Source organism: Hypanus sabinus, chromosome 18, assembly GCF_030144855.1.
Source record: "Hypanus sabinus isolate sHypSab1 chromosome 18, sHypSab1.hap1, whole genome shotgun sequence".
Classification (NCBI taxonomy): Eukaryota; Metazoa; Chordata; class Chondrichthyes; order Myliobatiformes; family Dasyatidae; genus Hypanus; species Hypanus sabinus.
The window spans coordinates 78,041,694-78,068,712 of record NC_082723.1 but is presented as its reverse complement, the minus strand read 5'-3'; the positions used below and the strand labels follow the sequence as shown (position 1 = coordinate 78,068,712).

Genomic DNA, 27,019 nt, shown 5'->3' with positions numbered 1-27,019 from the left:
ACAGTACCAGCGATACAGGTTCAATTCCTAACCCTACCTGTAAAGATTTGAAAGTTTTCCCTGTGGCCACATGGGTTTCCTCCAGGTAACCTGGTTTTCTCCCAGTAACCTGGTTTCCTCCCACATTCTAAGGATGTACTGGTTAGTAGGTTAATTGGTCATTATAAGTTGTCCCTGATTAGGTTAGGATTAAATAGGGTGATTGCTGGGCAGCATAGCCCGAAGGGCTGGAAGTTCAAAGTTCACTATCTCAATAAATAGACAATAGACAATAGGTGCAGAAGTAGACCATTTGGCCTCTCGAGTCTGCACCGCCATTCTGAGATCATGGCTGATCATTCACTATCAATACCCAGTCCCTGCCATGTCCCCATATCCCTTGATTCCCCTATCCATCAGATATCTATCTAGCTCCTTCTTGAAAGCATCCAGAGAATTGGCCTCCACCATCTTCCAAGGCAGTGCATTCCACACCTCCACAACTCTCTGGGAGAAGAAGCTCTTCCTCAACTCTGTTTTAAATAACTGACCTCTTATTCTCAATCCATGTCCTCTGGTACTGGACTCTCCCAACATCTGGAACACATTTCCTGCCTCAATCCTATCAAATCCTTTAATTATCTTAAACGTTTCAATCAGATCCCCTCTCAATCTCCTCAATTCCAGTGTGTACAAGCCCAATCTCTCCAATCTCTCTGCGTAAGACAGCCCTGCCATCCCAGGAATCAACCTAGTGAATCTACGCTGCACTTCCTCAATTGCCAGAATGTCCTTCCTTAAACCTGGAGACCAAAACTGTACACAATATTCCAGGTGTGGTCTCACCAGGACCCTGTACAAATGCAAAAGGACATCCTTGCTCTTGTACTCAATTCCCATTGTAACAAGGGCCAACATTCCATTTGCCCTCTTCACTGCCTGTTGCACTTGCTCATTCACCTTCATTGACTGGTGAACTAGGACTCCTAGGTCTCTTTGCATTTCTCCCTTACCTAACTCTACACCGTTTAGACAATACTCTGCCCTCTTGTTCCTGCTTCCAAAGTGGATAACTTCACATTTATTCACATTGAATGACATCTGCCAAGTATCTGCCCACTCACCCAGCCTATCCAAGTCTCCCTGTATTCTCCTAACGTCCTCTTCGCATGTCACACTGCCACCCAGTTTAGTATCATCAGCAAACTTGCTGATATAGTTTTCAATGCCCTCATCTAAATCGTTGACATAAATCGTAAAGAGCTGTGGTCCCAATACAGAGCCCTGTGGTACCCCACTAGTCACCTCCAGCCAGTCCGAGAAACACCCATTCACTGCTACCCTTTGCTTTCTATCTGCCAACCAGTTTTCTATCCATGTTGAAACCCTGCCCCCAATGCCATGAGCTCTGATTTTACTCACCAATCTCCTATGTGGCACCTTATCGAATGCCTTCTGAAAATCTAGGTACACAACATCCACTGGCTTACCCTCATCTAACATCCTTGTTACACCCTCAAAAAACTCCAACAGATTAGTCAAGCATGAATTGCCCTTGGTAAATCCATGCTGGCTCAACCTAATCCTATTTCTGCCATCAAGATGTGCCACTATTTTGTCCTTAATAATGGACTCAAGCATCTTCCCCACGACTGACATTAGGCTAACAGGGCGATAGTTCTCCGTTTTCTCCTTCCCTCCCTTCTTGAAAAGTGGGATAACATTAGCCACTCTCCAATCTTCAGGAACTGATCCTGAATCTAAGGAACATTGGAAAATGATTACCAATGCATCCGCAATTTCCTGAGCCACCTCTTTTAGAATCCTCGGATGCAGACCATCTGGACCCGGGGATTTATTAGCCTTCAGTCCTACCAGTCTACTCATCACAGTTTCTTTCCTAATGTCAATCTGTCTCAATTCCTCTGATATCTTATGACCCTGGCCCATCCATACATCTGGGAGATTGCTTGTGTCCTCCCTGGTGAAGACAGATCTAAAGTACACATTAAATTCTGTTGCCATTTCCCTGTTTCCCATAACAATTTCTCCCAATTCATTCTTCAAGGGGCCAACATTGTTCTTAACTATCTTCTTTCTCTTCACATAGCAAAAAAAGATTTTGCTATCTCCTTTTATATTCCTGGCTAGACTGAGCTCATACCTGATTTTTTCTCTCCGTATTGCTTTTTTAGTTAAGATCTGCTGTTCCTTAAAACTTTCCCAATCATCTGTATTCCCACTCAGCTTAGCCCTGTCATACTTCTTTTTCTTTAATGCTATACAATCTCTGACTTCCCTTGTCAACCACTGTGGCCCCTTCCCCTTCTTTGAATCCTTCCTTCTCATTGGAATGAACTGCTTTTGCATCTTTTGTATTATCCCCAAGAATATCTGCCACTGCTGATCCACTGTCTTTCCTGCCAGGGCATCCGCCCATTTAACTTTGGCCAGCTCTTCCCTCATGGCTCCGTAGTCTCCTTTATTTAATTGCAACACTGACACCTCTGATCTGCCCTTATCCCTCTCAAATTGTAGATAAAAACTTATCATGTTATGATCACTACTTCCTAATGGCTCCTTTACTTCAAGATCACCTATCAATTCCTGTTCATTACACATCACCAAGTCCAAAATAGCCTCATTCCTGGTTGGCTCAAGCACAAGCTGTTCCAAAAATACATCCCTTAGACACTCCACAAACTCCCTATCCTGGGGTCCAGCACCTACCTGATTCTCCCAGTTCACCTGCATGTTGAAATCTCCCATAACGATGGCATTACCTTTAGCACATGCCAATGTTAACTCCCTAATCAATTTGTACCCAATATCCACGCTACTGTTTGGGGGCCTGTACACAACACCCATTAGGGTCTTTTTACCCTTACTGTTCCTCAGCTCAATCCACACAGACTCTACTTCCCCTGTTCCCAAGTCACCTCTTGCTAAGGACTGAATCTCATTCCTCACCAACAGGGCCACCCCACCCCCTCTTCCCATATTTCTGTCTCTACGATAGCACGTATAAATAAATAAATAATGACTAAGGCCATCTCTTATTCTTAAAAGCTCCAAGCTCAGACACTCAGCCTCACTGATAGGATAACTCACGAATTAGACAATTGAGGAGGTCAAGTCATTGGGTTCCTGATTAGTAAGGGCTTCGAAGGTTAAGAGGAGAAGACAAGAGTATAGAATTGAGGGGGGAAATAAATCAGCCATGATCAAATGGTGTAATAGACTTGATAGGCCAAATGGCCCAATTCTGCTCCTAAGTATAAGGATCTTAAGGAATCTCCACTTTCAACAAAGGAGAGGGGACAGCCAGTGACAATACAGCTGGAGATGGCCATCATCAAGGTACTGGCATGGGAGCTAAAGAAATAATGCCCTTGTGAACTAATTGCCAAAACCCATAAACTTTTGTGTTAATTCTGACTCTAGCCACTTGTGTTTCCCATTTAATGCCCTTCAGCCTTGCTATGAACTCTTAACCATCAAGTTGTCTACTGTTGACATCAACAGCAGTTATTTCCAAATGAGCTTAGGAAATCACTCTTTTTGTCCATGTTTTTGATGTATGTCTATAATAAAGTCAGGAGAACACAAACTAAGTAGCACAGGCAGGATATTGTTGAGACGATACCTTGGAGGAAAATGACAGGACGATTATTAGTTCGATTGTGCATCCCGATGTTGGTCCAGAAGTATAATGACACCAACGCTAACACACTTTTTTGAAATGTGGGAGGAAATCAGTGCCCCTAAAGGAAACCCACATGGTCATGGGAAGAACAGAGGACAAGGTGATGGCATATGAACTAAATGAGTATTTTGCATCAGTTTCCAATGTGGAGGACAATAGCAGTATGTTGTAGTGTGTGAAGGAAGAGAAGTGAGTGCAGTTACTATTACAAGAGAGAAGGTGCTCAAAAAGCTGAAAGACCTAAGGGTACACAAGTCATGTGGACCAGATGAACTGCAGCCTAGTATTCTGAAAGAGGTAGCTTTAGAGATTGTGGAAGCATTGGCAATGATTGTTCAAAACCATTGGACTCTGGCATGGTGCCAGAGGATTGGAAAATTGCAAATGTCACTCCACTCTAAGAAAGGAGGAAAGCAGCAAAAAGGAAATTACAGACCACTTCATCTGACCTCAGTGGTTGGGAAGACTTTGGAGTCAATTGTTAAGGAGGTTATGAAGTACTTGTTGACACAAGACAAGTTAGGACAAAGTCAGCATGGTTTTCTTAAAGGAAAATCTTGCCTGATCAACTTGTTGGAATTCTTTGAGGAGATTACAATGGGAATGTAGTGGATGTTGTATATTTGGACTTTCAGTAGACATTTGACAAGGTGCCACACATAAGGCTGCTTACCAAGTATTACAGGAGTTTTACTAACATGGTTAGAGCATTGACTGATTGGTAGGAGGCAGCAAGTGAGAATAAAAGTATCCTTGTCTGGTTGGCTGCCAGTCTAATGACTGGTGGAGGAGCAGGTAGTGGTGAGGAAAGGGGTAGGCTCAGAAGGACTTATACACATTAGGAGAATGGGCAAGAAAGTGGCAAATGAAATACAGTGTTCATGAACTTTGCTGTAGAAATAATGTGCAGACTAATTTCAAAATGGGGGAAAAAATCTAAAAATCTGTGATGCATAGGGACTTAGGAGTTCTCGTGCAGAACAGCATAAAGGTTAATTTACAGGTTGAGTCGGGAGGCAAACGCCATGTCAGCATTCATTTCAAGAGGTCTAGAAAACAACAGCAAGGATGTGATGCTGAGTCCTTATAAGGCACTAGTGAGGCCTTGCCTTGAGTATTGTGAACAGTTTGGGCTCTTCATCTGAGAAAAGGTGTGCTAGCATTGGAGAGGGCCAGAGGTGGTTCACAAGGATGATTCCAGGAATGAAAGGGTTATCATGCAAGGAATGCTTGATGGTTTTTCGGGCCTGTACTCCCTGGAATTTAGAAGGATGAAGGGGAATCTCATTGAAACCTTTTGAGGATGTTCAAAGGCCTAGACAGAATAGATGTGGAAAGAATGTTTCCTATGGTGGTTGAGTCTTGAACAAGAGGGCACAGCCTCAGGATAGAGGGGCATCCATTTAAAACAGAGATGTGGAGAAACTTCTTTTGCCAGAGGGTGGTGAATTTATGGAACTTGTTACCACATGCAGCTGGAGAGCCCAGATCATTGGATGTATTTAAGGCAGAGATTGATAGATTCTTCATTGAGCAAGGCATCAAAGATTACAGGGAGAAGACCAGAGAATGGGGCTGAGGAGGGAAAAAAAGGATCAGTCATGATTGAATGATGCAGCAGACTGAATGGAACTGATTGTCTAATTCTGCTCCTATGTCTTACTATTAACTGGGGTGTCTGTGGACCCCAGGTTGGGAACCCTGCCCTAAGCAGAAGCTAATCTCAGCCTCCCTAAGTGCCCTTTCTGCCCACCCGACCTGTCTGCAACCCTACACATACAGCTGTCTCATGATCAATCAATTCTTGCATCACCTAAAAATGTGTTAATCACAAACCCTGCACTTAAGCCCAAATCAGAATCGCAGTTAGAGGTTTCCAGAGAGTGGGGACACAAAGTGGTGACTATGCAGGTTTCTTCCAGTGTTGACATGTGTTAGTCGTATTGACTGTCCACATTTGATGGGTATTCCTCACTGACAAACCTGGCCTGGTTTTCCTCTCGCTGTCCAGTAGCTGTTGCTATCGTCTGAAGCACTCACACCAGTCACAGACTGCTGACCACTTCCTTATGAGAAAAAAAGTGATTGCATAGTAAAATCCCAAAGCAATTTGAAGATCATCAAAAATTCTAGTAACAGCTGCTATCCGAGATGTATACGCTGCAACTTTAAGACAGCATTTCTGATAAAGATGGTTCAATGAAAACTTAATGAGGGTCAACACACACAAGATGCTGGTGGAATGCAGCAGGCCAGGCAGCATCTATAAGGAGAAGCACTGTCGACATTTCGGGCTGAGACCCTTCGTCAGGACTAACTGAAAGGAAAGAGATTCTCTCTTACTCTTACTATCTCACAAATCTCTTACCATCTTTCCTTTCAGTTAGTCCTGACGAAGGGTCTCGGCCCAAAACGTCAACAGTGCTTCTCCCTACAGATGCTGCCTGGCCTGCTGCGTTCCACCAGCATTTTGTGTGTGTTGCTTTAATTTTCAGCATCTGCAGATTTCCTTGTGTTTACTTCATGAGGATCTGATGCACCATCAATAACTCACACTGAGACGTAAAGGCGAGATATCAGCTTTTATTGACTGGAAGAAGGAACAAGCAGTGAGTGACCACCATACTACATCCTGGAGACTGAGAGGCCGGGCTCAGTCTCCACTCGTCTTTATACCGGGGTCTGTGGGAGGAGCCACAGGAGCAGTCAGCAGGGGCATGTCCAGACAGGTATATGTAGTTCACCACAGGGTTCTCGATTTCCAGCTGTGTTCAGGGCTTCCTTCATCATGTCAGTAACTTCATCTCAGTTTTCACTACTGTCAGTCATACAAGGTCAGGGTGGAGACTCAGGAATACCATTGCACTCAGATGTAGAAGGATTCTTCATTGCTGTTTCTGTAACAATTTTGTTTGACCAGTCAGGGTTGTGAGCCTTGGGCTGAACCCCCAAAAGTGGAGGATCAGTGGACCACTCTTAGTTTGGCCTTTACCCTTTCACTCGTTTGGCATGGTCTCCTACCAAGAGCCAAAGCATAAAGCACTGACTCTAGCCAATATTAACCTCCAGGTCATTGAGGCACACAAGCCTCCAAACCCTACGAAAAGGTTGTGGTCCTTCTGGAGGTCACTGAGAACTGAAGTGGGGTAATGTCTTGAAAACAAAAAATCAAATAAAACAGTGCAAAAGACAAAATGCTGGAGGAGCTGAACAGGTCAGGCAGCATCCATGGTAATGAACAACAGTCCAACTGTTCAGGCTGTTCTGACGTTTCATCAGAAAGGGTCTTGGCCCAAAATGTCATTTCCATGGATGCTGCCTGACCTCCTGGGTTCCTTCAGCATTGTGTGTGTTGCTTTGGATTTCCAGCATCTGCAGAATTTTGTATTTAAAATAAAACTCGATCTCTTCACCCAATATTCATACTGTAGGAATAATCATGGGAAAAACAGTGAACCAAAAAGAAACTTTCCCTTTAGAATTAACGAATTGAAGGGAGAAACAGTACAAAACTAAACATTATGACTGCACTAGAAGTATGCAGAGGATGTTCACCAGGATGTTGCAAGGGGTTTGGATAAGCTGGCTGAAGTAAAGACCTGATTGGGGTGTCAGTCTTAGGTAGGGTGAAGTGAGAGACTTTTCCCCTCAGAGCTGACAAAAATGAATGGGCATAGAATTAAATCAGAGGTTGGGAAGTTTAAAGGAGATTTGATTTTTCTCCTCCACCCAGGAGGTTCCAAATCTCTACTGCACCATTTCAAGAGGCTGAAGGCACCCTCCCAACATTCAAGTGTTTACTCTGTACTACTCAGACTGCCATGGCATTGAAAGACACAGGCTGGAAACAGCTGCTGGAAAACTGATTTTGTCTGGTAGTTGTCTGTTGTGTCCGACAATGGCAGAACACCTATGCAGGAGAGTTTTGAAACTGGAAAAACCATTGCACAAGGGCAGTTCCACTCTCTCGACCTCAGAGGATCACAAACTGGGCTCTTCCTCAGTTGCAGTGGATGACAATGAAGTCTTCTGTGCCTCGCAATGCCCTTCGCTCTCTACAGGACACTACAATACTATCTTCCTGGCCATTGGAACTCACAGTAGATCTCATCCACCCAGTCCTCTGGAGCTGAATTTGTATGCTAGCACAGGCATATCCCATATCAATGGCATATGAAGCCTGCCAGCTGCACTTTGACAAAGTGGTGTACCGGGGTGTGGCTGCTGTTGGATGCAAACAGCTTCTTGGAGCAATAGGTGAGAGCTGAGTGCCTGGTGGGGACCAAATGTAAGTGAACTGCCCCTGGATGAACATGACAAACCCTTTTGCCGGAGGTGCTACCCTTCCCTAGGTACCCTAAACAGAAATAGAGAACAGTTCTGTGGTGATAGACTTCTACAAATTACCTATGACTGATGCCACACAGCCATGAGCCAGGGTTTAAAGTGCAGGTTCAAATTCAACTAAAGCAAAATGTACTATTGATGCTTTAGCAAGGAACAGATGCTGAAAACCATTGTGGCCTGGATGAAATGTGGAAGGGGGGGGGGGAGAGAGAGAGAGAGAATGAGAATGAATATACTTATAAAAAATGGGACCCGTGAGTTTGTAGGTATAGGAAGAATGAAAATAGTTACTGTGGACTGATTCACAGTGTCGAACTATCAAACCGGGGATTTCAAAACCACTGCACATAATCAGAGTGGATCTTTGGTGGAAAGACAGGAGGAGAGCAAGTTGCAGGTGGTCCAGGTGAGATATTTGGAGTCCAAAAACTTCCAAGGCACAGATGGAAAACTGGGAAGGGCAAGACAGATGAGGAAGAGCTTTCCATTTACTCTTGAGACAAATGGGAACTGAAAAGATTGAAGAGGTTAGGACTTTATTCCTTGAAACGCAGAAGACTGAGCGGAGATTTGATAGAGGCATACAAAATTATGAAGTATACAGATAGGGTAAATGCAAGCAGGCTTTCTCCACTGAGGTTTGGTGGGGCTACAACTTGAGATCATGGGCTATGGGTAAAATGCGAAAAGCTTGACTGAAGAAGTTTCCCCTCACATTCCCCTTAGAGGGTGGTGAGAGTGTGGAACAAGCTGCTAGTGGTGCATGTGAGCTAAATTTCAATGTTTAAGAGAGATTTGGATAAGTACATGGATGGCAGGGGTATGGTGGGCTATGGTCCAGGTGCAGGTTGATGGGAGTAGGTAGTTTAAATGTTTCAACACTGACTAAATGGGCCAAAGGGCCCGTTTCTGTGCTGTGCTTTACTTTGGCTCTAAAGTATCAAAAAGGGCATCACTATATACAGTTCAATAACAAAAACTTATCAGTTAAATACACTCCAGTAATATGGTGTGTAAACAAAATCCAAGCTGGTAACATTTCTCCATGGTTACCATGTAATAAGTGGTCAGGTTAACTCTTCCATAAAGTATTCACATCAAGATACATTCTGACAAACAAAATCAGAATAATCTCACAAAGCTGCAGCTGCTTCTATTTCTAGTTGGAGAATAAGCTACAAATTATACAAATGTAAAACAAATGGTGGCTTAAATATAGCCGTGCGGGGCTGAAAGTTTCATTTTACGAGTACTGGCAGGAAATTGGTAAGTTACAACATGGTGGCTAAATTACTACTAATCAAGATTGTTTAATATCATTTCCTGTACACAAGTAAAATAATTGTTACTCTGGATCCGATGCAGCACAAAAAAAAGCTTAGATAAAGAACACAACAAATACAAATGTCCATAACGTGATGCCAGGCACAGGACTGCCTGTACATAAAGTGATTCTACAGGAAATAGTAGTGGAGGGACAGGTTAGTGGGTGAAGGTTTTGACCAGAATTACTACCTGGGAAAAGTAACTGTTTATAACTCTAGTGTGGCCTCTTCACTGAGGAAAGTGGGCCAAACAGTCCATGAGCAGGATGGCTGGGATCCTTCATGTTGTTACTGCCCCTACTGAGCACCTTAGTGTAGCACAATAGTGTAATGGTCAGCATAATACTTCACAGTACCCGCAACCCAGTTTCAATTCTTGCTACTGTATGTTTTACATTCTCACTGTAACTGTAGGTTTCCTCCAGGAGCTCCAATTTCCTCTCACAGTCCAAAGACCAACATTGGGTTAATTGGTTATTGTAAATTGTTCCATAATTAGGCCAGGGTTAAATCGGAGGACTGCTGGGCAGCATAGCTCTCAGGGCCATAAGGGCCTACTTCATGCTGTATCTCAGGAAATAAATTAAATCTTTCTCTGTATGTGTCCTTGATAGCTTGTAGGATGGTGCCAGTGATGAGTTGGGCAATTTTAACTATCCTGCCTGCTGCAGTGCAGCCTCTGAACCCAGCAGAAGTGCAGCACGATAGCATGCTCTCTTACTGCACATCTGTAGAATGGAACAAGTATAAATGTGAATAGGCCACTCTCTTCAGCCTTGCATTGACCTCAGTGCTCCCAGGTGTTGCAAGATGGATGGAGGGTGGTGATGGTGTGTTCTGATACTAACCCCAATGCACCAGGAGTTTAGGAGGAGATGAAGACTGGCATTGACCTCAGTACCCGAGTAGATTGGGAACCAGTTTGGTGTGGACCCCATTCCCCCAGGAAACTGGGGACCGGTCTGGTGTGGACCCCATTCCCCCGGGAGACTGGGGACCGGTCTGGTGTGGACCCCATCTCCCCCCCCCCCCGAAAGCTGAAAGTGAGAGTGACAAGCACTACCCACTACACTACCAAACTGGACTTATCACGACAACCATTTTGTATATGTATACATATGGTGACATGCATGCACTTTGTAGTTGTCAGGGAAATAAACAGTCAACATTTATTTATTTATTGAGATACAGAGTGGAATAGTCCCTTCTGGCCCTTCGCGCCAAGCTACACAGCCACCCACCAATGTAATGCAAGTCTAATCATTAGACAATTTATGATACCCTGTTAACCTACCAACCAGTATGTATTTGGGCTGTGGGAGGAAACCGGAGCACCTGGAGGTAACCCATGCAGTCAAGGAAAGAATGCACAAATTTCTTACAGGCAATGTGAGGAAGTGAACCCAAGTCAGCTGTATTGTAAAGTATTGTGCTCACCACGATACCACCGTGCTGCTCCATTAGGACACTTCATCAGGGCCTCAGCTCAAAATGTTAACTGTCAATATTCCACCATAAATGGAGCCTGATCTGCTGAGTTCCTCCAGTATTTTGATGTGTTCCTCTGGACTTCCATCATCTGCAGAATCATTGCATTTATGAAAACAGCTGTTGTATCTGTGTTTATTTTCTGCTCTTTGGGGTTCTTCTGAGAGTCAGGAATGATGAGCACACTAATAATTATTTATTTTCAAACACACTAAGCAAACTAAATAAAGAACTGAGAAAGGAAGCTAGGAGGTGAATGAACAGTGAAGAATGTCAAGTCAAGTCAAGTCAAATTTTATTGTCATTTCGACCATAACTGCTGGTGCAGTGCATAGTAAAAATGAGACAACATTTTTCATGATCATATGACACAGTACAAAAAACTAGATTGAACTACATAATAAAAAACACACAGAGAAAGCTACACTAGACTACAGACCTACACTGGACTGCATAAAGTGCACAAAAACAGTGCAGGCATTACAATAAATAATAAATAGGACAGTAGGGCAAGGTGTCAGTCCAGGCTTCGAGTATTGAGGAGTCTGATAGCTTGGGGGAAGAAACTGTTACATAGTCTGGTTGTGAGAGCCCGAATGCTTCGGAGCCTTTTCCCAGATGGCAGGAGGGAGAAGAGATTGTCTGAGAGGTGCATAGGGTCCTTCATAATGCTGTTTCCTTTGCGGATGCAGCGAGCAGTGTAAATGTCCGTGATGGCGGGAAGAGAGACCCCGATGATCTTCTCAGTTGATCTCACTATCCGCTGCAGGGTCTTGTGCTCCGAGATGGTGCAATTTCTGAAACAGGCAGTGATGCAGCTGCTCAGGATGCTCTCAATATGACCCCTGTAGAATGTAATGAGGATGGGGGGTGGGAGATGGACTTTTCTCAGCCTTCGCAGAAAGTAGAGACGCTGCTGGGCTTTCTTTACTATGGAGCTGGTGTTGAGGGACCAGGTGAGATTCTCCACCAGGTGAACACCAAGAAATTTGGTGCTCTTTACAACCTCTACCGAAGAGCCGTCGATGTTCAATGGGGAGTGGTCGCACCGTGTCCTCCTGAAGTCAACAACCATCTCTTTTGTTCTCATTAAGAGACAGGCTCTGCACCAATCTGTTAACTGCTGCACCTCCTCTCTGTAAGCTGACTCATCATTCTTGCCGATGAGACCCACCACAGTCGTGTGGGGATGAAAGAAAATAAAGATGAAAAAAAATCCACTACCTTCATAATCCTGATAACTGGAATTCCTTAGATAAACTAATCAATGGTTGCACAATTTCATCATGTAGGTAATGGAAAATGAGAAAGGTAAATCTCCCCTCCCTCCACCTTCTTACCCTGACTTTCTAGTCCTGATGAAGGGTCTTGGCCCGAAACATCAATTGTTAACTCTTTTCCATAGATACTGCCTGGCCTGCTGAGCCTGTTATGTGTATTGCTTGGATTTCCAACATATATACTGCTTTCTGCCAGTGAGTTGGGATGAATAGCTACATACTCTGAAAAATACATGAATAAATAACAGATGTATTGCTCATGATGTTTCAAGAATCACAGTATGGCATGGTCCCTGAGGATTGGAAAATTTAAAATGTCACTCCACTCTTTAAGAAGAGAGGAAGGAAATTAGCCTAACCACAGTGGTTGGGAAAGTGTTGGAGTCTATTATTAAGGATGAGGTGTCAGGGTACTTGGAGATTAATGGTAAAATAAGTCAAAGTCAACACAGTTTCTGTGAAGTGAAATCTTGCCTGACAAATCTGTTAGAGTTCTTTGAGGAAGTAACAAGCAGGGTGGACAAAGGAGAGGCAGTGGATGTCATTTACTTGGATCTTCAAAAGGGGTATTTGATAAGGTGCCACACATGAGGCTGCTTAACAAGATAAAATCCTTTGGTGTTTCAGGAAAGATACTGGCATCGATAGAGGAATGGCTGACAGGCAGGAGGCAGTCAGTGAGAATAAAGGGGGACTTCTCATGTTGGCTGCCTTTGAATAGTGGTGTTCCTCAGGGGTCAGTATTGGGACCGCTACTTTTCACATTTTTTTTTGTAATTTGGATAATAGAATTGATGGCTTTGTGCAAAGTTTGCGGATGATACAAAGATAGGTGGAGGGGTGGGTAGAAGAAGTGATGCAGTTGCAGCAGGACTTAGACAAATTGGAATAATAGGCAAAAAGTGGCAAATGGAATACAGTGTTGGTAAATGTAAGATAATGCATTTTCATAAAAGGAATAATAGTGCAGACTATTATTTAAATAGGGAGAAGGTTCAAACATTAGAGGTGCAGAGAGTTCGAAGAGTCCTCGTGTAAGATTCCCAGAATGTTAATGTACAGGTTGAGCCTGTGGTAAAGAAGGCAAATGCAATGTTGGCATTTAGTTCAAGGAGATAATGCTGAGGTTTTTTAAGACACTAGTCAGGCCGTACTTGGAGTATTGTCAACAGTTTTGGGCCCCATATGGATGTGTTGTCATTGGTGAGAATCCAGAGGAGGTTCATGAGGATGATTCCAGGAATGGAGGGCTTAATATATGAGGAGCGTTTGGCAGCTTTAGGCCTGTACTCACTGGAATTTAGATGAATGCAGTATTCTAAAGGGAGGATGAGTCAAATGTTCTGACGAAGGAAGGCAAAGACAGCATAAAAGCCGAAGAGAAGAAAAAAGATTTTGTGTTAGGGAATCTCAAACACAACAACAGATCAGTTCTGCTGTGCCTGTCAGTTCAACAGCATTTGAATGCCACCAATCTTTGAATATAAAGGAGATCCTTGAGGAGACAACACATCAGTAATTGCAAGAAGAATGGAATACATAATCTGAGCTGAAAGCAGTGAGAGGTTACTTGCTGGCTCTCATTTTGGAAGGGTCACTCAGCCACTGCACCTGCAGATACACAGGCAAGTTCACACCGGAGAGAGGCCATTCACCCACTCCAAGTGTGGAAAAGAATTCATCTGAGATTCCAATCTGTAAAAACACCAGAGGTTTCACACTGGGGAGGGAACATTTCATCTAGTCCAAGTGAGGAAAGGGATTAATTCAGTTACCTGAACTCCTGAAACACTAGCCAGCTGGCAGAGAGAGGTTACACTACACCTGTTCTAAGTGTGGGAAGGATCTCCCCATGAGAAGCTCCAGCAAGTTCACAATAGGTAGAGGCCACATTTCTGTCCTGAGTAAGCAAAGAGATTTACTCAATCCTGCCACCTGCTAAAACTCCAATAAGTTTACGTCAGGAAGTCAGTTCAAACAAGCTCTGTGTTAAATCTTTAACAATCATAGTGGCTGAATCCAGTTGCAAGTTCCCAAGTTATTGTTATCGTCGCATTCTGAAGAGCTGAACTAAGGTAACTGAACATGAGTGGGGTTTGAGTGGGGAGTGAAGTCAACTTTAAATTAAACATATGATTAATATTCTGGATCTATGCAAATAAATAAGTAGAATTGGATGCTGTCACCCAAGGTACAGTAGAGACATCAATGAGTCCAGCTGGATTCTGCTTGTGCTCCTCATCCACATCAGAGTTTTAAATCCATCCTTTGTGTTCACCTCAAAGACAGGTTGCTACTGGGCACCACTCTCTGGGTGAAGCGCTTTCCTTGAATTGCCTCTATTACTTTCTGCAATAAGTTGACGAGCTCAGAATCAGAATCGGGTTTATTATCACCAGAATGTGACATGAAATTTGTTAACTTAGTAGCAGCAGTTCAATGCATTACATAATATAGAAGAGAACAAAAACAAATAAAGTGATAATAATAATAATAAATAAATAGATAAATACAGTATATATAGATTAAAACATAAAAAAACAGAAATACTGTATATTAAAAAAAGTGAGCTGGTGTCCAAAGATTCCATGTCCATTCAGAAATCGGATGGCAGAGGGGAAGATGCTGCTCCTGAATTGCTGAGAGTGTGATTTCAGGCTTCTCTATCTCCTTCCTGATGGTAACAGTGAGAAAAGGACGTTCCCTGGGTGCTTGAGGTCCTTAATAATGGACGCTGCCTTTCTGAGACAACGCTCCTTGAAGTTCTCCTTGGTACTTTGTAGGCTAGGATGGAGTTGATTAGATTTACAACCCTCTGCAGCTTCTTTCAGTCCTGTGCAGTAGCCGCCCACCACCCACCCCCATACCAGACAGTGGTGCAGCCTGTCAGAATGCTCTCCACGGTACATCTATGGAAGTGTCACTGTAGTTTTGTCCCAAATATTCCTCATTCCTCAGGATTCTACGCTAAAGAAGAATGGCATGGGTGGTTAAACTTGCTATTTTCCATTTTGCTATTTTCCATTTTGGGGTAATTTTCACTGATTTCAAAATGTTGTACCTCATACAGCTGGGTGATTCAAATTCACAGCTCTGCTTGATATCTTCTCTGGAGAAGGGTCAAAAGAGAGCCAGAAAGAGCCCAAGCTTTTGGGCTACAGAAAGAGGTGGGGGCTGGAGTTTACAGGTAGGACGAGGAGGGAATCAGACCAAGAGGATATGGCTACAACTGAAAGATCAGCAACATTTGGAAACTGACTAAAAAATAAATGTTGTTTATGTGCTGAAATGTCTCAGGAGGTCAGGCAGCATCTATAGAGAGGAGTAATTCAACAGTCGATGTTTCCAGCCTGGAACTTTCACCATGCGTAGACAGTTTACTCGCTGTTTAGATGCTGCCTTATTTCTTCCAGTCCTTTGTGTATGTGTGCAATATTTCCAGCGTCTGCAGAAGCTCTTGTGTTTTATACCTCCCGTTGTCAACCAGGTTGCACCTTGACATTTGACACACGGGATGCCTGTTGATATTGGGTACGTTGTTTATGGGAGGTTGCTGTGTTAAAGTTGCTGCTGAGATCTCTACCAAAAAAAAATTAACTGTTTCTGAGGCATGCGGCGTGGAACCGGCCCTTGCAGACACTTCAAACGGCAACTGGCCTACCCAGAAATCTCCGCGATTCGGCATCAATGCGCAGGCACAAAGGTCGGCGCTTGATCCCAAATGTGCGCATGCGCGCAGTACACACCGGCTCTGGAGAGTTGGCGGCAGGTAGGAGTGCGACTCTGGGCGGGGGTTCATCAGCCCTGACGTCCAAATCGCGACTGAGGAATAATCGCTATGAGTTCCGAACACGCGTCGCCCCGCGCCCTGGTGCAGTCCCGGTCCTTTTCCTCCCTTTCAACCCCACGATCCGCACCCGGGTCCCGGGGAAGTGTTCTGCTGATGAGCGAAGGAGCTGACGCCATTTCGGCAGCACCGTGACAGATAGATAGGTCTCTCGATCGTGGGGGTTTCTGGGTATTGAGGCAGCCACTTGCAGCATTATCCTTATCAGTTTGTAAGGTATTTCAGAAGGCATTTGATAAGGTCCCACATTGAAGATTGGTGGGTAAAATCAAAGCTCAGGACATCGAGGGGAAGGCATTGACATGGATAGAAAACTGGTTGGCAGGTAGAAAGCAAAGCGTAGCAGTGAATGGGTGTTTCTCGGAATGGCAGGTGGTGACTAGTGGGGTGCCACAGGGCTCGGTATTGGGACCACAGCTGTTTACCATTTACGGTAACGATTTGGATGAAGGCAGAAAAAATAACATCAGCAAATTTGTTGATGTTACTAAGCTGGGTGGCAGTGTGACGTGATGAGGATGTTAGGGGAATTCAGGGTGACTTGGATAGGCTGGGTGAGTGGGCAGATGGCGTTTAATGTGAATAAGTGTGAGGTTATCCACTTTGGCAGTAAGAACAGCAAGGCAGATTATTATCTGAACGGTGTAGGGTTGGGTAAAGGAGAAATACAAAGAGATCTCGGAGTCGTTCATCAGTCACTGAAGGTGAATGAGCAAGTGCAGCAGGCAGTGAAGAAGGCTAATGGAATATTGGCCTTTATTACAAAGGGAATTGAGTACAAGAGCAAGGAAATCCTCTTGCATTTGTACAGAGCCCTGGTGAGACCACACCTGGAGTATGGTGTACAGTTTTGGTCTCCAGGGTTAAGGAAGGACATCCTGGCTGTAGAGGAAGTGCAGCGTAGATTCACGAGGTTAATTCCTGGGATGTCTGGACTGTCTTACGCAGAGAGGTTAGAGAGACTGGGCTTGTACACGCTGGAATTAAGGAGATTGAGAGGGGATCTGATTGAAACATATAAGATTATTAAGGGATTGGACAAGATAGAGGCAGGAAATATGTTCCAGAGTCCAGTACCAGAGGGCATGGTTTGAGAATAAGGGGTAGGTCATTTAGGACAGAGTTAAGGAAAAACAACTTCTCCCAGAGAGTTGTGGGGGTCTGGAATGCACTGCCTCGGAAAGTAGTGGAGGCCAATTCTCTGGATGGTTTTAAGAAGGAGCTAGATAGGTATCTTATGGATAGGGGAATCAAGGGATATGGGGACAAGGCAGGAACCGGGTATTGATAGTAATTGAGCAGCCATGATCTCAAAATGGTGGTGCAGGCTCGAAGGGCCAAATGATCTACTTCTGCACCTATTGTCTATTGTGTGTTTGAAAACACAGGTAGAGGAAACAGGAGCGGATTGATCTCTTATACACTGCCTGAAATGAGTATCTAAATCCAAGATTAGGAGTTTAGAACAATATAGTTCCGAGTTAATCTCGGATGAACAGTCTACCATCCAGTAAATTAAAATTTCAGTAATGCTGCGGGAGGTGGGTGTGGGGGAACACAACAAAATCCTTCCATAAGTTTTTATTCGTGAGAAGATAAGTTTTGTTCTAGCTTCCCTTTTTCTGGTCCTTTCTACCCATGAGGTCAAAATTTACGTACCCTCTGGGGACGTAATGATATCGAACATCTTTGGCCAACAATTTGAACAACATTGATCTGCAGCTTTCACATCACAAAAGTAGTACTTTCCAATGAGAAAGACTACTGCCCCTCCCCTTCATATTCATTGCATTGTCATTGATGAGTTCACCACCTCAATCTGTCAATCATCTGGGGCAGGGCTCAGTCTCCAGGATCAGCTTTGTGTTATTTTGTGTTCTTTGTAGTGCCGTGGAGCATGACCAGAACTTGAAATAATACTAATGGAGAGAGACAAACTGAGCCAAGTCACATATTGAGCACAGGCGGAAATGGCCAATACTGATGCAAGTGGTTAGATAATTTGGTGGTCAGCCCTGATGCCTGATATGTGACCAGTTAGAAGATAAGGAGTTGATCCTACAACTTGTACTGAACCTCACTGTAACAGTGTGATGTTAGAGCTCAGCATAGAGACTAAAATTATCTCATCTGAAATGTTGTCCTTCACCCATTGATGCCTTTTGTAAATCTTTCTACAGGTTAGAAATGGCAAAGAATTTCTGTGTGGTAATCTCAAACACAACAACACGTCTGTTTCCTGTCTGTATCCAGATATTTATTAGTGACCAGATATTTTCTTTGTAACACCAGTATATCCGTTGTTGATCCTTGGAGATGAAGAAGTATCTCATGCCAGCTGGAAATGTACTTTGTGTCTGAAATGAAGTTTTCTGTTGGAAACAATGAAATCCCCAGGAACTGGGTGCTGAGAATACACCAGCATTTGTTCACTAGAGATCAATTCCTTAACTGCATCGATTTTGCGAGGGACTCACTACATTTGACACCTGACTTGATGAATTACCAGAGAATTGATAACAGGGAGATATCATTCTGCTGCTCTCAGTGTGGGAAGACATTCACTCACTCAGTCTACCTGCAGTCACATCTATGAATTCACACTGAGGTGAGGCCATTCACCTGATCTGTGTGTGGGAAGAGATCTACTCGGTCATCCCGCCTGAAGATACAGGAGCAAGTTCACTCCATACTGAGATGGTTCACTTCTGCTGACTGCAGGAAGTGATTCGTTCTACCATCCAAATTGACAATACATCAGAAAATCCTCATCAGTGAGAGACCTTTCACTTCCTATATGTCTGGGAAGATATTCACTCAGCGCACCGCAGACACACCAGTGAGTTGACAAGAGAGAGAGACTGCTCAATTGTTCTGTGTCTGGGAAGAGATTCACTTGGTCATCAGACCTGCTCACTCATGAGCAAGTGCACACTCTGGAGAGGCAGTACATCTGCTCTGAATGTGGGAAGGAATTCACTCACTCATCCCATCTAGACAGATAGAAACGAGTTCATCTGTTAAGTGTGTGGGAAGGGATTTACTCTGCCATCTCACCTACTGGCCATCCAATTAGTTCATACTGGGGAGAGGACATTCACCTGTTCTGTTTGTGGGAAGGAATTCACTCGGTTAGCAACTTAGGGAGACACGAATCAGTTCACATGGCAGAGAGGCCGATTGTTTGCTTAGACTATGGGAAGGGATTCTCTCGGTCATCTGAACTGAAGGTACATCAGCAAGCTCACACTGAGGAGAGTCCATTCACCTGCTCGGACTGTGGGAAGGGATTCACTCACTCATCTCAACTTAAGGTACATCAGCGAGATCATACAGGGGAGAGACCATTCACCTGCTCAGACTGTGGGAAGGGATTCACTCACTCATCTCAACTTAAGGTACATCAGCGAGATCATACAGGGGAGAGACCATTCACCTGCTTAGACTGTGGGAAGGGATTCTCTCGGTCATCTGAACTGAAGGTACATCAGCGAGTTCACACTGGGGAGAGGCCATTCACCTGCTTGGACTGTGGGAAGGGATTCTCTCGGTCATCTGTATTGAAGGTACATCAGCGAGTTCATACTGGGGAGAGGCCATTCACCTGCTTGGACTGTGGGAAGGGATTCTCTCGGTCATCTGAACTGAAGGTACATCAGCGAGTTCACACTGGGGAGAGACCATTCACCTGCTCAGACTGTGGGAAAGGATTCACTCGGTCATCTGAATTGAAGGTACATCAACGAGTTCACACTGGGGAGAAGCCTTTCACTTGCTCAGATTGTGGGAAAGGATTCACTCAGTTATCTAATCTATTGGCACACCAATTAGTTCACACTGGGGAGAGGCCATTCATTTGTGCAGAGTGTGGGAAGGGATTCATTCAGTCATCTCAACTGAAGTTACATCAGCGAGTTCACACTGGGGAGAGGCCATTTATTTGTGCAGACTGTGGGAAGGGATTCACTCAGTCATCTCAACTGAAGCGACATCATCGAGTTCACACTGGGGAGAGACCATTCAGCTGCACAGACTGTGGGAAAGAATTCTCTAGGTTATCTGAACTGAAGGTCCATCAGCGAGTTCACACTGGGGAGAGACCGTTTAGCTGCTCAGACTGTGGAAAGGGATTCTCTCGGTCATCTGAACTGAAGATACATCAGCGAGTTCACACCGGGGAGAGGCCGTTCATTTGCTTGATCTGTGAAAAGGGATTCACCCTGTCATCTCAGCTACTGGCACACCAGTTAGTTCACACTGGGGAGAGGCCGTTCATTTGCTCAGACTGTGGAAAGGGATTTACTCGGTCATCACAGCTGAAGGTACATCAGCGAGTTCACACTGGAGAGAGGCTGTTCACCTGCTCAGAATGTGGGAAAGGATTCACTCAATCATCCCACCTACTAGTACACCAGTTAGTTCACAGTAGGGAGATGCCTTTCACATGCTCTGAATGTGGGAAGGGATTTAATAGGTCATGCGACCTACAGTCACACCAGGGAGTTCACACTGGGGAAAGGCCGTTCACCTGCTCAGACTGTGGGAAGGGATTCACTCGGTTAAGCAACCTACGGACACACCAATTTGTTCACACAGGGGAGAAGCCATTCATCTGCTCAGACTGTGGAAAGGGATTCACTCGGTCCACTGATATGAAGCTACATCAGCGAGATCACACAGGGCAGAGACCATTTCTCTGCTCAGCCTGTGGGAAGGGATTCACTCGGTCATCTCACTTAATGGCACACAAGTTAGTTCACACTGAGGGGAAGCAGTTCACCTGCTCAGACTGTGGGAAGGGATTCACTCAGTCATCCACTCTTCTGGCACACTACAGAATTCACACAGGGGAGAGACCGTTCACCTGCACAGACTGTGGTAAGAGATTCAATCGGTCATATAAGCTGAAGGTTCATAAGCGAGTTCACACTGGGGAGAGACCATTCACCTGCTCAGACTGTGGGAAGGGATTCTCTCGATCAGATCAACTAAAGGTTCATCAACAAGTTCACACTGGGGAGAGAGCATTCACCTGTTCAGTCTGTGGGAAGGCATTCACTCGATCCTATAAACTGAAGGTCCATCAGCGAGTTCACACTGGGGAGAGGCCATTCACCTGCTCAGACTGTGGGAAGGGATTCACTCACTCATCCAGACTTGTGACACACTATCAAGTTCACACAAGGGAAAAGAATTAAATAAGCTACACGCTGGATATTTAACCTTCACAGTTACTGAATCCAGAGGCAATTTCAAAAGTGAGCGTTGGTGTTCATCTCTAATGCTGCTGCTTATCACACCCAGTTCTGCACCCTGGTCACTGGACGTGGGAGAAATTTTTTCTGCTTATGTTCACCTTTAACGGGACTGGACAGGTTTCCTTTTAAATTCCTGCATGACTTTCTGCAGATTTAAGAAGAGGCAAGATAACTAAATTTATGTTTTACATGTTCTGCGTCCTGAAATCTCTGGGCAAGGAAGAGTGACATTGGTAGTTCACCTCCTTATTCCCTGCTCATTTCAACTGCTATATGTCATTTTCACCAAAGAGCTGTATCTCACACAGGTCAGTTGTTACAGTACACCGCTGTCCTGAAAGTAGAATGGAGAACTATGAGTTGGATGTTCAGTGGAACAGAATCAGAAAGCAGAGACAGGTCAGCTCAGGGGAGAATTTGGGGCTCTGGACAGAGATACCGGTAAGAGCAGATGCTGATGAACAGGTTAACAGGTCGGGTGTGTGGCAACGAATGGCAGAGTAGCAACATTTGGAAGTTGATTGATGAAAAAAGTATTAGTTTGACTTTGATGTTCGACACACAGTGTCTGTTGATATTGAGTATATTGCCTGTGGGAGCTTACTCTGTTAAATTGCCTACTAAGTTGTCATAAAAAATATTGACTGAGTGATACTATTTGGCAGAAGGGAAGTAATGCTTCTAAACCCTTTGAATAGCACTGTTCTTGCCAAGAAATCTGTGAACTTTAGAATGTACTGTCACTGGGAATCGAGTGCGCAGGTGCCAAAGGTCTGTTGCATCCAACTGTTTAATTTTAATTTTCACTTTCTTTGCAGTTTAATAATTAATTGTCTGCTTGTATTTTAAGTAGGTTTTGTGTGCAGAACAGTTTAATATGCCTTCAGTGACCATACAAAGTATCATTCTGGAGCTTCTTTGTTATTGTTTCCTCTGGTTAATTTTTACTGTGGTGTAGACTAAGTACTTTTTAACGAGAATATTGTTATGTTTATATTTGGAATTTTTGTTAACTTTGGGTATAAAGTAGCCATTTTATGCTGGAAACCTCTTTAGTTTCTCTCTCTTCAAGTAGTAAACCCCCTGTCACTATTGCTGTCAACTTGATCATAAAATGATCATGAAGCGACAAGTTTCATGCCTCATTCCTGACCTCTGAAATAACCTTAGAGTTAAATACCCAAATGAGCTAATTGGCATGGTCAGCAGGATTTAGATCTCAGAATAATCCAAGATAAAGGGGGAAAGTTTGGTGTCTAAAGAAAGAGGGTAAGAACTTACTTTCATGTTTCAAATTCGTCAGAGAAGAAAAAACTAGTTTTGACATCATCAGATGGAAATCGGGATGGAGTACTGTTGTGTTGCTGTTTTTAAAAACATCTGTTAAAAACAAACATAAACTGGTAGAGCATTAAGAAATTAATTTGGAGAAGCATGGAACAGAGGTTAAAATAATAATAAATTTGTGTAATCTAGCAGAGCATGGAGAAAATATTAAATTCGTGTTGGACAACATGTTAAAATTTCAAGATTGCGGTCAAAGTAAAAGCACGTATGTTTTAAAATTGAATCAGAACAATGGCCAATGTCATGAAATATTTCATTTTGATAAAGTTATTGAAATATTCCAAAAATGTTGAATGTAATAAAAATGGCTCCTAGCTGATATTGTGAATGTATGCATAAGACATACTTCTACTGATTTAGAGATAAGATCCTTTGGTTGGTTTGATCAAATATGAGAGTGATTAAGGAGTTAGTGGGATGAGTAGTCTTTTACTAATTGAAAGAAACATGAATCTTGTGGTAAATTACAAAAGCAGCATGATAGTGACAGTTAAATGTATAAAGAGCAGTTCTTTGCAATAATCTAGTGAGTGAAAGAACGAGACAGTAATTCACTCAAAGTCACAAACACAAAATGCTGGTGGAACTTGTGTTTGTGAGTGTTGCTCTGGATTTCCAGCATCTGCAGAATTTCTTGTGTTTTCAATTCAATCGATGTGCATTGTTTGGGGCTCAGAAACAAACTTGAACAATATCAGAATGTGCAGGTGCAACTAAAAATGGTCAGACCTACTTGTGACGCTGCCTGAAAGCACCGGCTTCTCAGCTCTGCTGTAAGAAACATAATGGACTCCCTATGCAGCGCCACCATCTGAATTCCAGATAATTACATCAAACAGTCTCTGGAGACTGACTTTGTGGGTGGCACACACAAAACTGGAGGAACTCAGCAGGCCAGACAGCAACAATGGAAAAGAGTAAACAGTGTACTTTTCAGGCTGAGACACTTCATCAGGATCCATTGTTAATAAATGTATTGTCAAGCTAGTGGCAGATTCATCAACTGTTGCTGAACCACTCAACAATCTGCTGAAAGGCAGCAATTGTCCAGACAACCCTGTGATTCTTTATGAAGGACAACTGAAAGCGTTTAAAACTTTAAAGGTAACATTGTGTATTGCACCTGCATTAAAAATCCCTGATACAGATAAATCATTTACCCTGTATGTCACCGATAAACACATGATAGCAGATTTAGTTCAAGTACAAGGAGATTGACAGTGTTGGAATTGGTTGTTCTTTGTTCTTATGTAAGATATTAATTGAATTAATGAGCTTTTAGCAAGACTGAATTTCCAGTTTCACTAAGATATAACGTATTTTTAACTTACATTTTTCACAATATGTGGTGTTGGACTCCAGCTACTGGTGGCAAATCATTTATATAATGGTGTAGCTTTCATTTTTTTATTGGCTAAGTGTTAAATACCTAGACTATACCTGTGTGTCTTCCAATAAGCCTTCTATTATACCTGGAATTTGCCTTATTTCAGTATAAAAGTGTCCTGATTCTGCAAGATTATTCTTTAGTTCAGTTTCTGCTGATCTGGCATATTGTCATGTGCTGTATGCCTGTTTCTTTGTTTTAAACTTTCAATAAACTATTGTGAAGCAACAACTTTTCAACTCATTTTTGGAGTCCTAATAGAACCAGTGGGTCAGAAATCATCAGATCCAATAGGATGGTGTTGAAAAACGGTTTGAAAATTCCACGGGCAAAGAAGGAACTTTTAGTGCACATCTAAGAGGAGGTAAGAATGTCCCCTATTCCTGAATTGTCAGCGAAGTAGTCTGATTCAGTATACCGCACAAAGGATGTTTACGGGTGAGAAGAAAGCTCTACTTTGTTATTTGTGGTGGATCTGAGCTTCTTGTGCGCAACTCTGAAAATATTTTGGGTTCGATTGACACTGTGAGTTGACTGGATTTTTCATACACAGCTGTAGTAAAATTTTGGGTTGTGAGTCTATTAATGTTTTGGGTCATAACTCTACTCGTATAGTTTTGGTCATAACTATATTTTTATGGCAATTCTAATAACTGTGATTGACATCTAAGTTGAAGAACACTTATTGAGATCAAATTGGAACAATGGCCAAAGTTGGAAAAACAAGCTGCAGAATCTCCAGCTCGGAGAGAACATAACTGAGGGTTGTAGGCCTTACTTGAACCATATATGAATTTGATGTGATTAATGAAAATTTCCAGAAGAACTATACTATTGATGCAGAGTCTAGTGAAAATTGGCCTATGAGTGAAGTTGGAAAGTTGTGGAATAAGAATCAGAAAATATAGTTGGGAATTTTTTTTTAAGATGTCTAGTAAGCTGTACCCCAGGCTGCTGTTGGAAGCAAGGGAGGCAATTGCTGACCCTCTGGTAATGATCAATGAAGAGGTTCTCAAGTTGCAGATGTTGTTCCCTTGTTCAAGAAAGGGAGCAGAGATAGACCAGGAAACTATAGACCAGTAAGTCTTCAGTACTTCAGTGGTTGGTAAATTGATGGAAAAATCCTGAGAGGCAGGATTTATGAACAGTTGGGGAGGCATTATAGGATTAGGAATAGTCAACATGGCTTTGTTAAAGGCAGGTCATGCCTTACAAGCCTGATTGTATTTTTTGAGGATGTGACTAAACACATTGATGAAGGTAGAGCAGTAGATGTAGTCTATATGGATTTCAGGAAGGCAATTGATAAGGTACCCCATGCAAGACTTATTGAGAAAGTGAGGAGGCATGGGATCCAAGGGGACCTTGCTTTGTGGATCCAGAATTGGCTTGCCCATAGAAGTCAAAGACTGGTTGTAGACGGGTCATATTCTGTCAGTGATCTGCATTTTGGTTGGCTCCGGTAAGTAGTAGTGTTTCAGGAGGGGTCTGTGTTGAAACCGGCTTTTTTTTAATGTTATATGTCAATAACTTGAAAGATGGAATTGATGGCTTTGTGGCAAACTTGGCAGATTTAAAAAGATAGGTGGAGGGACAGGTAGTTACGAGGAAGTAGAGAGACTATAAAAGGACTTCGATTAAGACAATGGGCAAATAAGAGGCAGTTGGAATACAGAGTTGGGAATATGGTCATGCTCTGGTAAAATAACTAAAAGGGTAGACTTTTCTCATTGGTGAGAAATTTCAAAAAATGGGGGTCCCTGTGTAGGATTTCCCAAAGTATTGTGAGCATGTTTGGACCCCTTATCTAAGAAAGGATGTTTTGACATTAACAAAGGAGATTCACGATAATGATTACAGGTCTCAGATTCAGAAGAGCAAGGGATGACCATATTGAAATCTATTTAATGTTGAAAGACCTTGATAGAGTGGATGTGGAGAGGATGTTTTCTATGGTGGGAGAGTCTAAGATCAGGGGACACAGAGGGTATCTTTTGAGAACAGGTGAGAAGGAATTTCTTCAATCAGAGAGCAGAGAATCTGTGGAATTTGTTGCCACAGGCAGCTGTGATGGCCGACTCATTGGGTATATTTGAGGCAAAGGTTGATCTATTCTTGATTTTTCAGGACATGAAAGGATATCATGAGAAGGTGGGAGATTGGGGTCAAGAGGGAAAATGAATCAGTCATAAAGATTAGTGGAGCAGGCGACGGAGTAGTGGGAGACAGATTAGGAAGGCTTTGGCTCGAGGCTGAGGATGAGCTTCACTCCAAGTGAGGTAAGGCCAGGAAAGTGCCTTTAATTAATTTAATTACCTTAGGAGTGGGTAATGGAGGCAGCAGTTAGGGCAGTTGAGTGCTCTTCAGTATGTGGGAAGTCAGGGTGAGCACAATTGTCCTTGATGACTACACCCACAAAAGGTGCATCCAGCTGCAGCTCCTGACAAACTGTGTTAGGGAGCTGGAGCTGGATGAACTTGGGATCATTTGGGAGGCAGAAATAAACAGGAGTCACAGGGAGATAGTCACTCCTAAGAGTCAGGAGACATAATGGGACATACATGGTAAATGGTAGGGCATTGAAAAATGCAGTAGAACAGAGTGATCTAGGAATAATGGTTCCCTGAAGGTGGAATCTCATGTGGATAGGGTGGTGAAGAAAGCTTTTGGTATGCTGGCCTTTTTAAATCAGAGCATTGAGTATAGGAGTTGGGATATAATGTTAAAATTGTACAAGGCATTGGTAAGGTCAGATTTGGAGTATTGTGTATAGTTCTGGTCACCAAATTATAGGAAAGATGTCAACAAAATAGAGAGAGTACAGAGAAGATTTACTAGAACGTTACCTGGGTTTCAGCACCTAAGTTACAGAGAAAGGTTGAACAAGTTAGGTCTTTAGTCTTTGGAGTGTAGGTTGAGGGGGGATTTGATAGGGGTATTTAAAATTATGAGGGGATAGATAGAGTTGATGTGGATAGGCTTTTCCATTGAGAGTAGGGGAGATTCAAACAAGAGGACGAGATGAGAGTTAAGGGGCAAAAGTTTAGGGGTAACA

General features: G+C 43.2%; 1 protein-coding gene and 1 long non-coding RNA gene across 2 annotated transcripts in view; one reads left to right on the top strand and one right to left on the bottom strand.

Moving 5' to 3' along the window:
- The window catches only part of LOC132377450 (uncharacterized), a 97,036-nt gene that overhangs the window by 2,438 nt on the left and 67,579 nt on the right, over positions 1-27,019 (bottom strand). The gene's annotated exons all lie outside the window — the stretch shown is intronic.
- LOC132377448 (zinc finger protein 721-like) lies at positions 15,820-24,189 on the top strand. Its single transcript, XM_059943731.1, has 2 exons — positions 15,820-15,894; positions 18,153-24,189. Exon 2 carries the CDS (start codon positions 19,137-19,139, stop codon positions 21,168-21,170), a length of 2,034 nt encoding a protein of 677 aa, XP_059799714.1. The 5' UTR covers positions 15,820-15,894; positions 18,153-19,136; the 3' UTR covers positions 21,171-24,189.

Bases quoted from the DNA above. Each gene is read 5' to 3' on its own strand.
- LOC132377448 (XM_059943731.1), top strand. From the start codon at position 19,137: ATGGCAGAGAGGCCGATTGTTTGCTTAGACTATGGGAAGGGATTCTCT.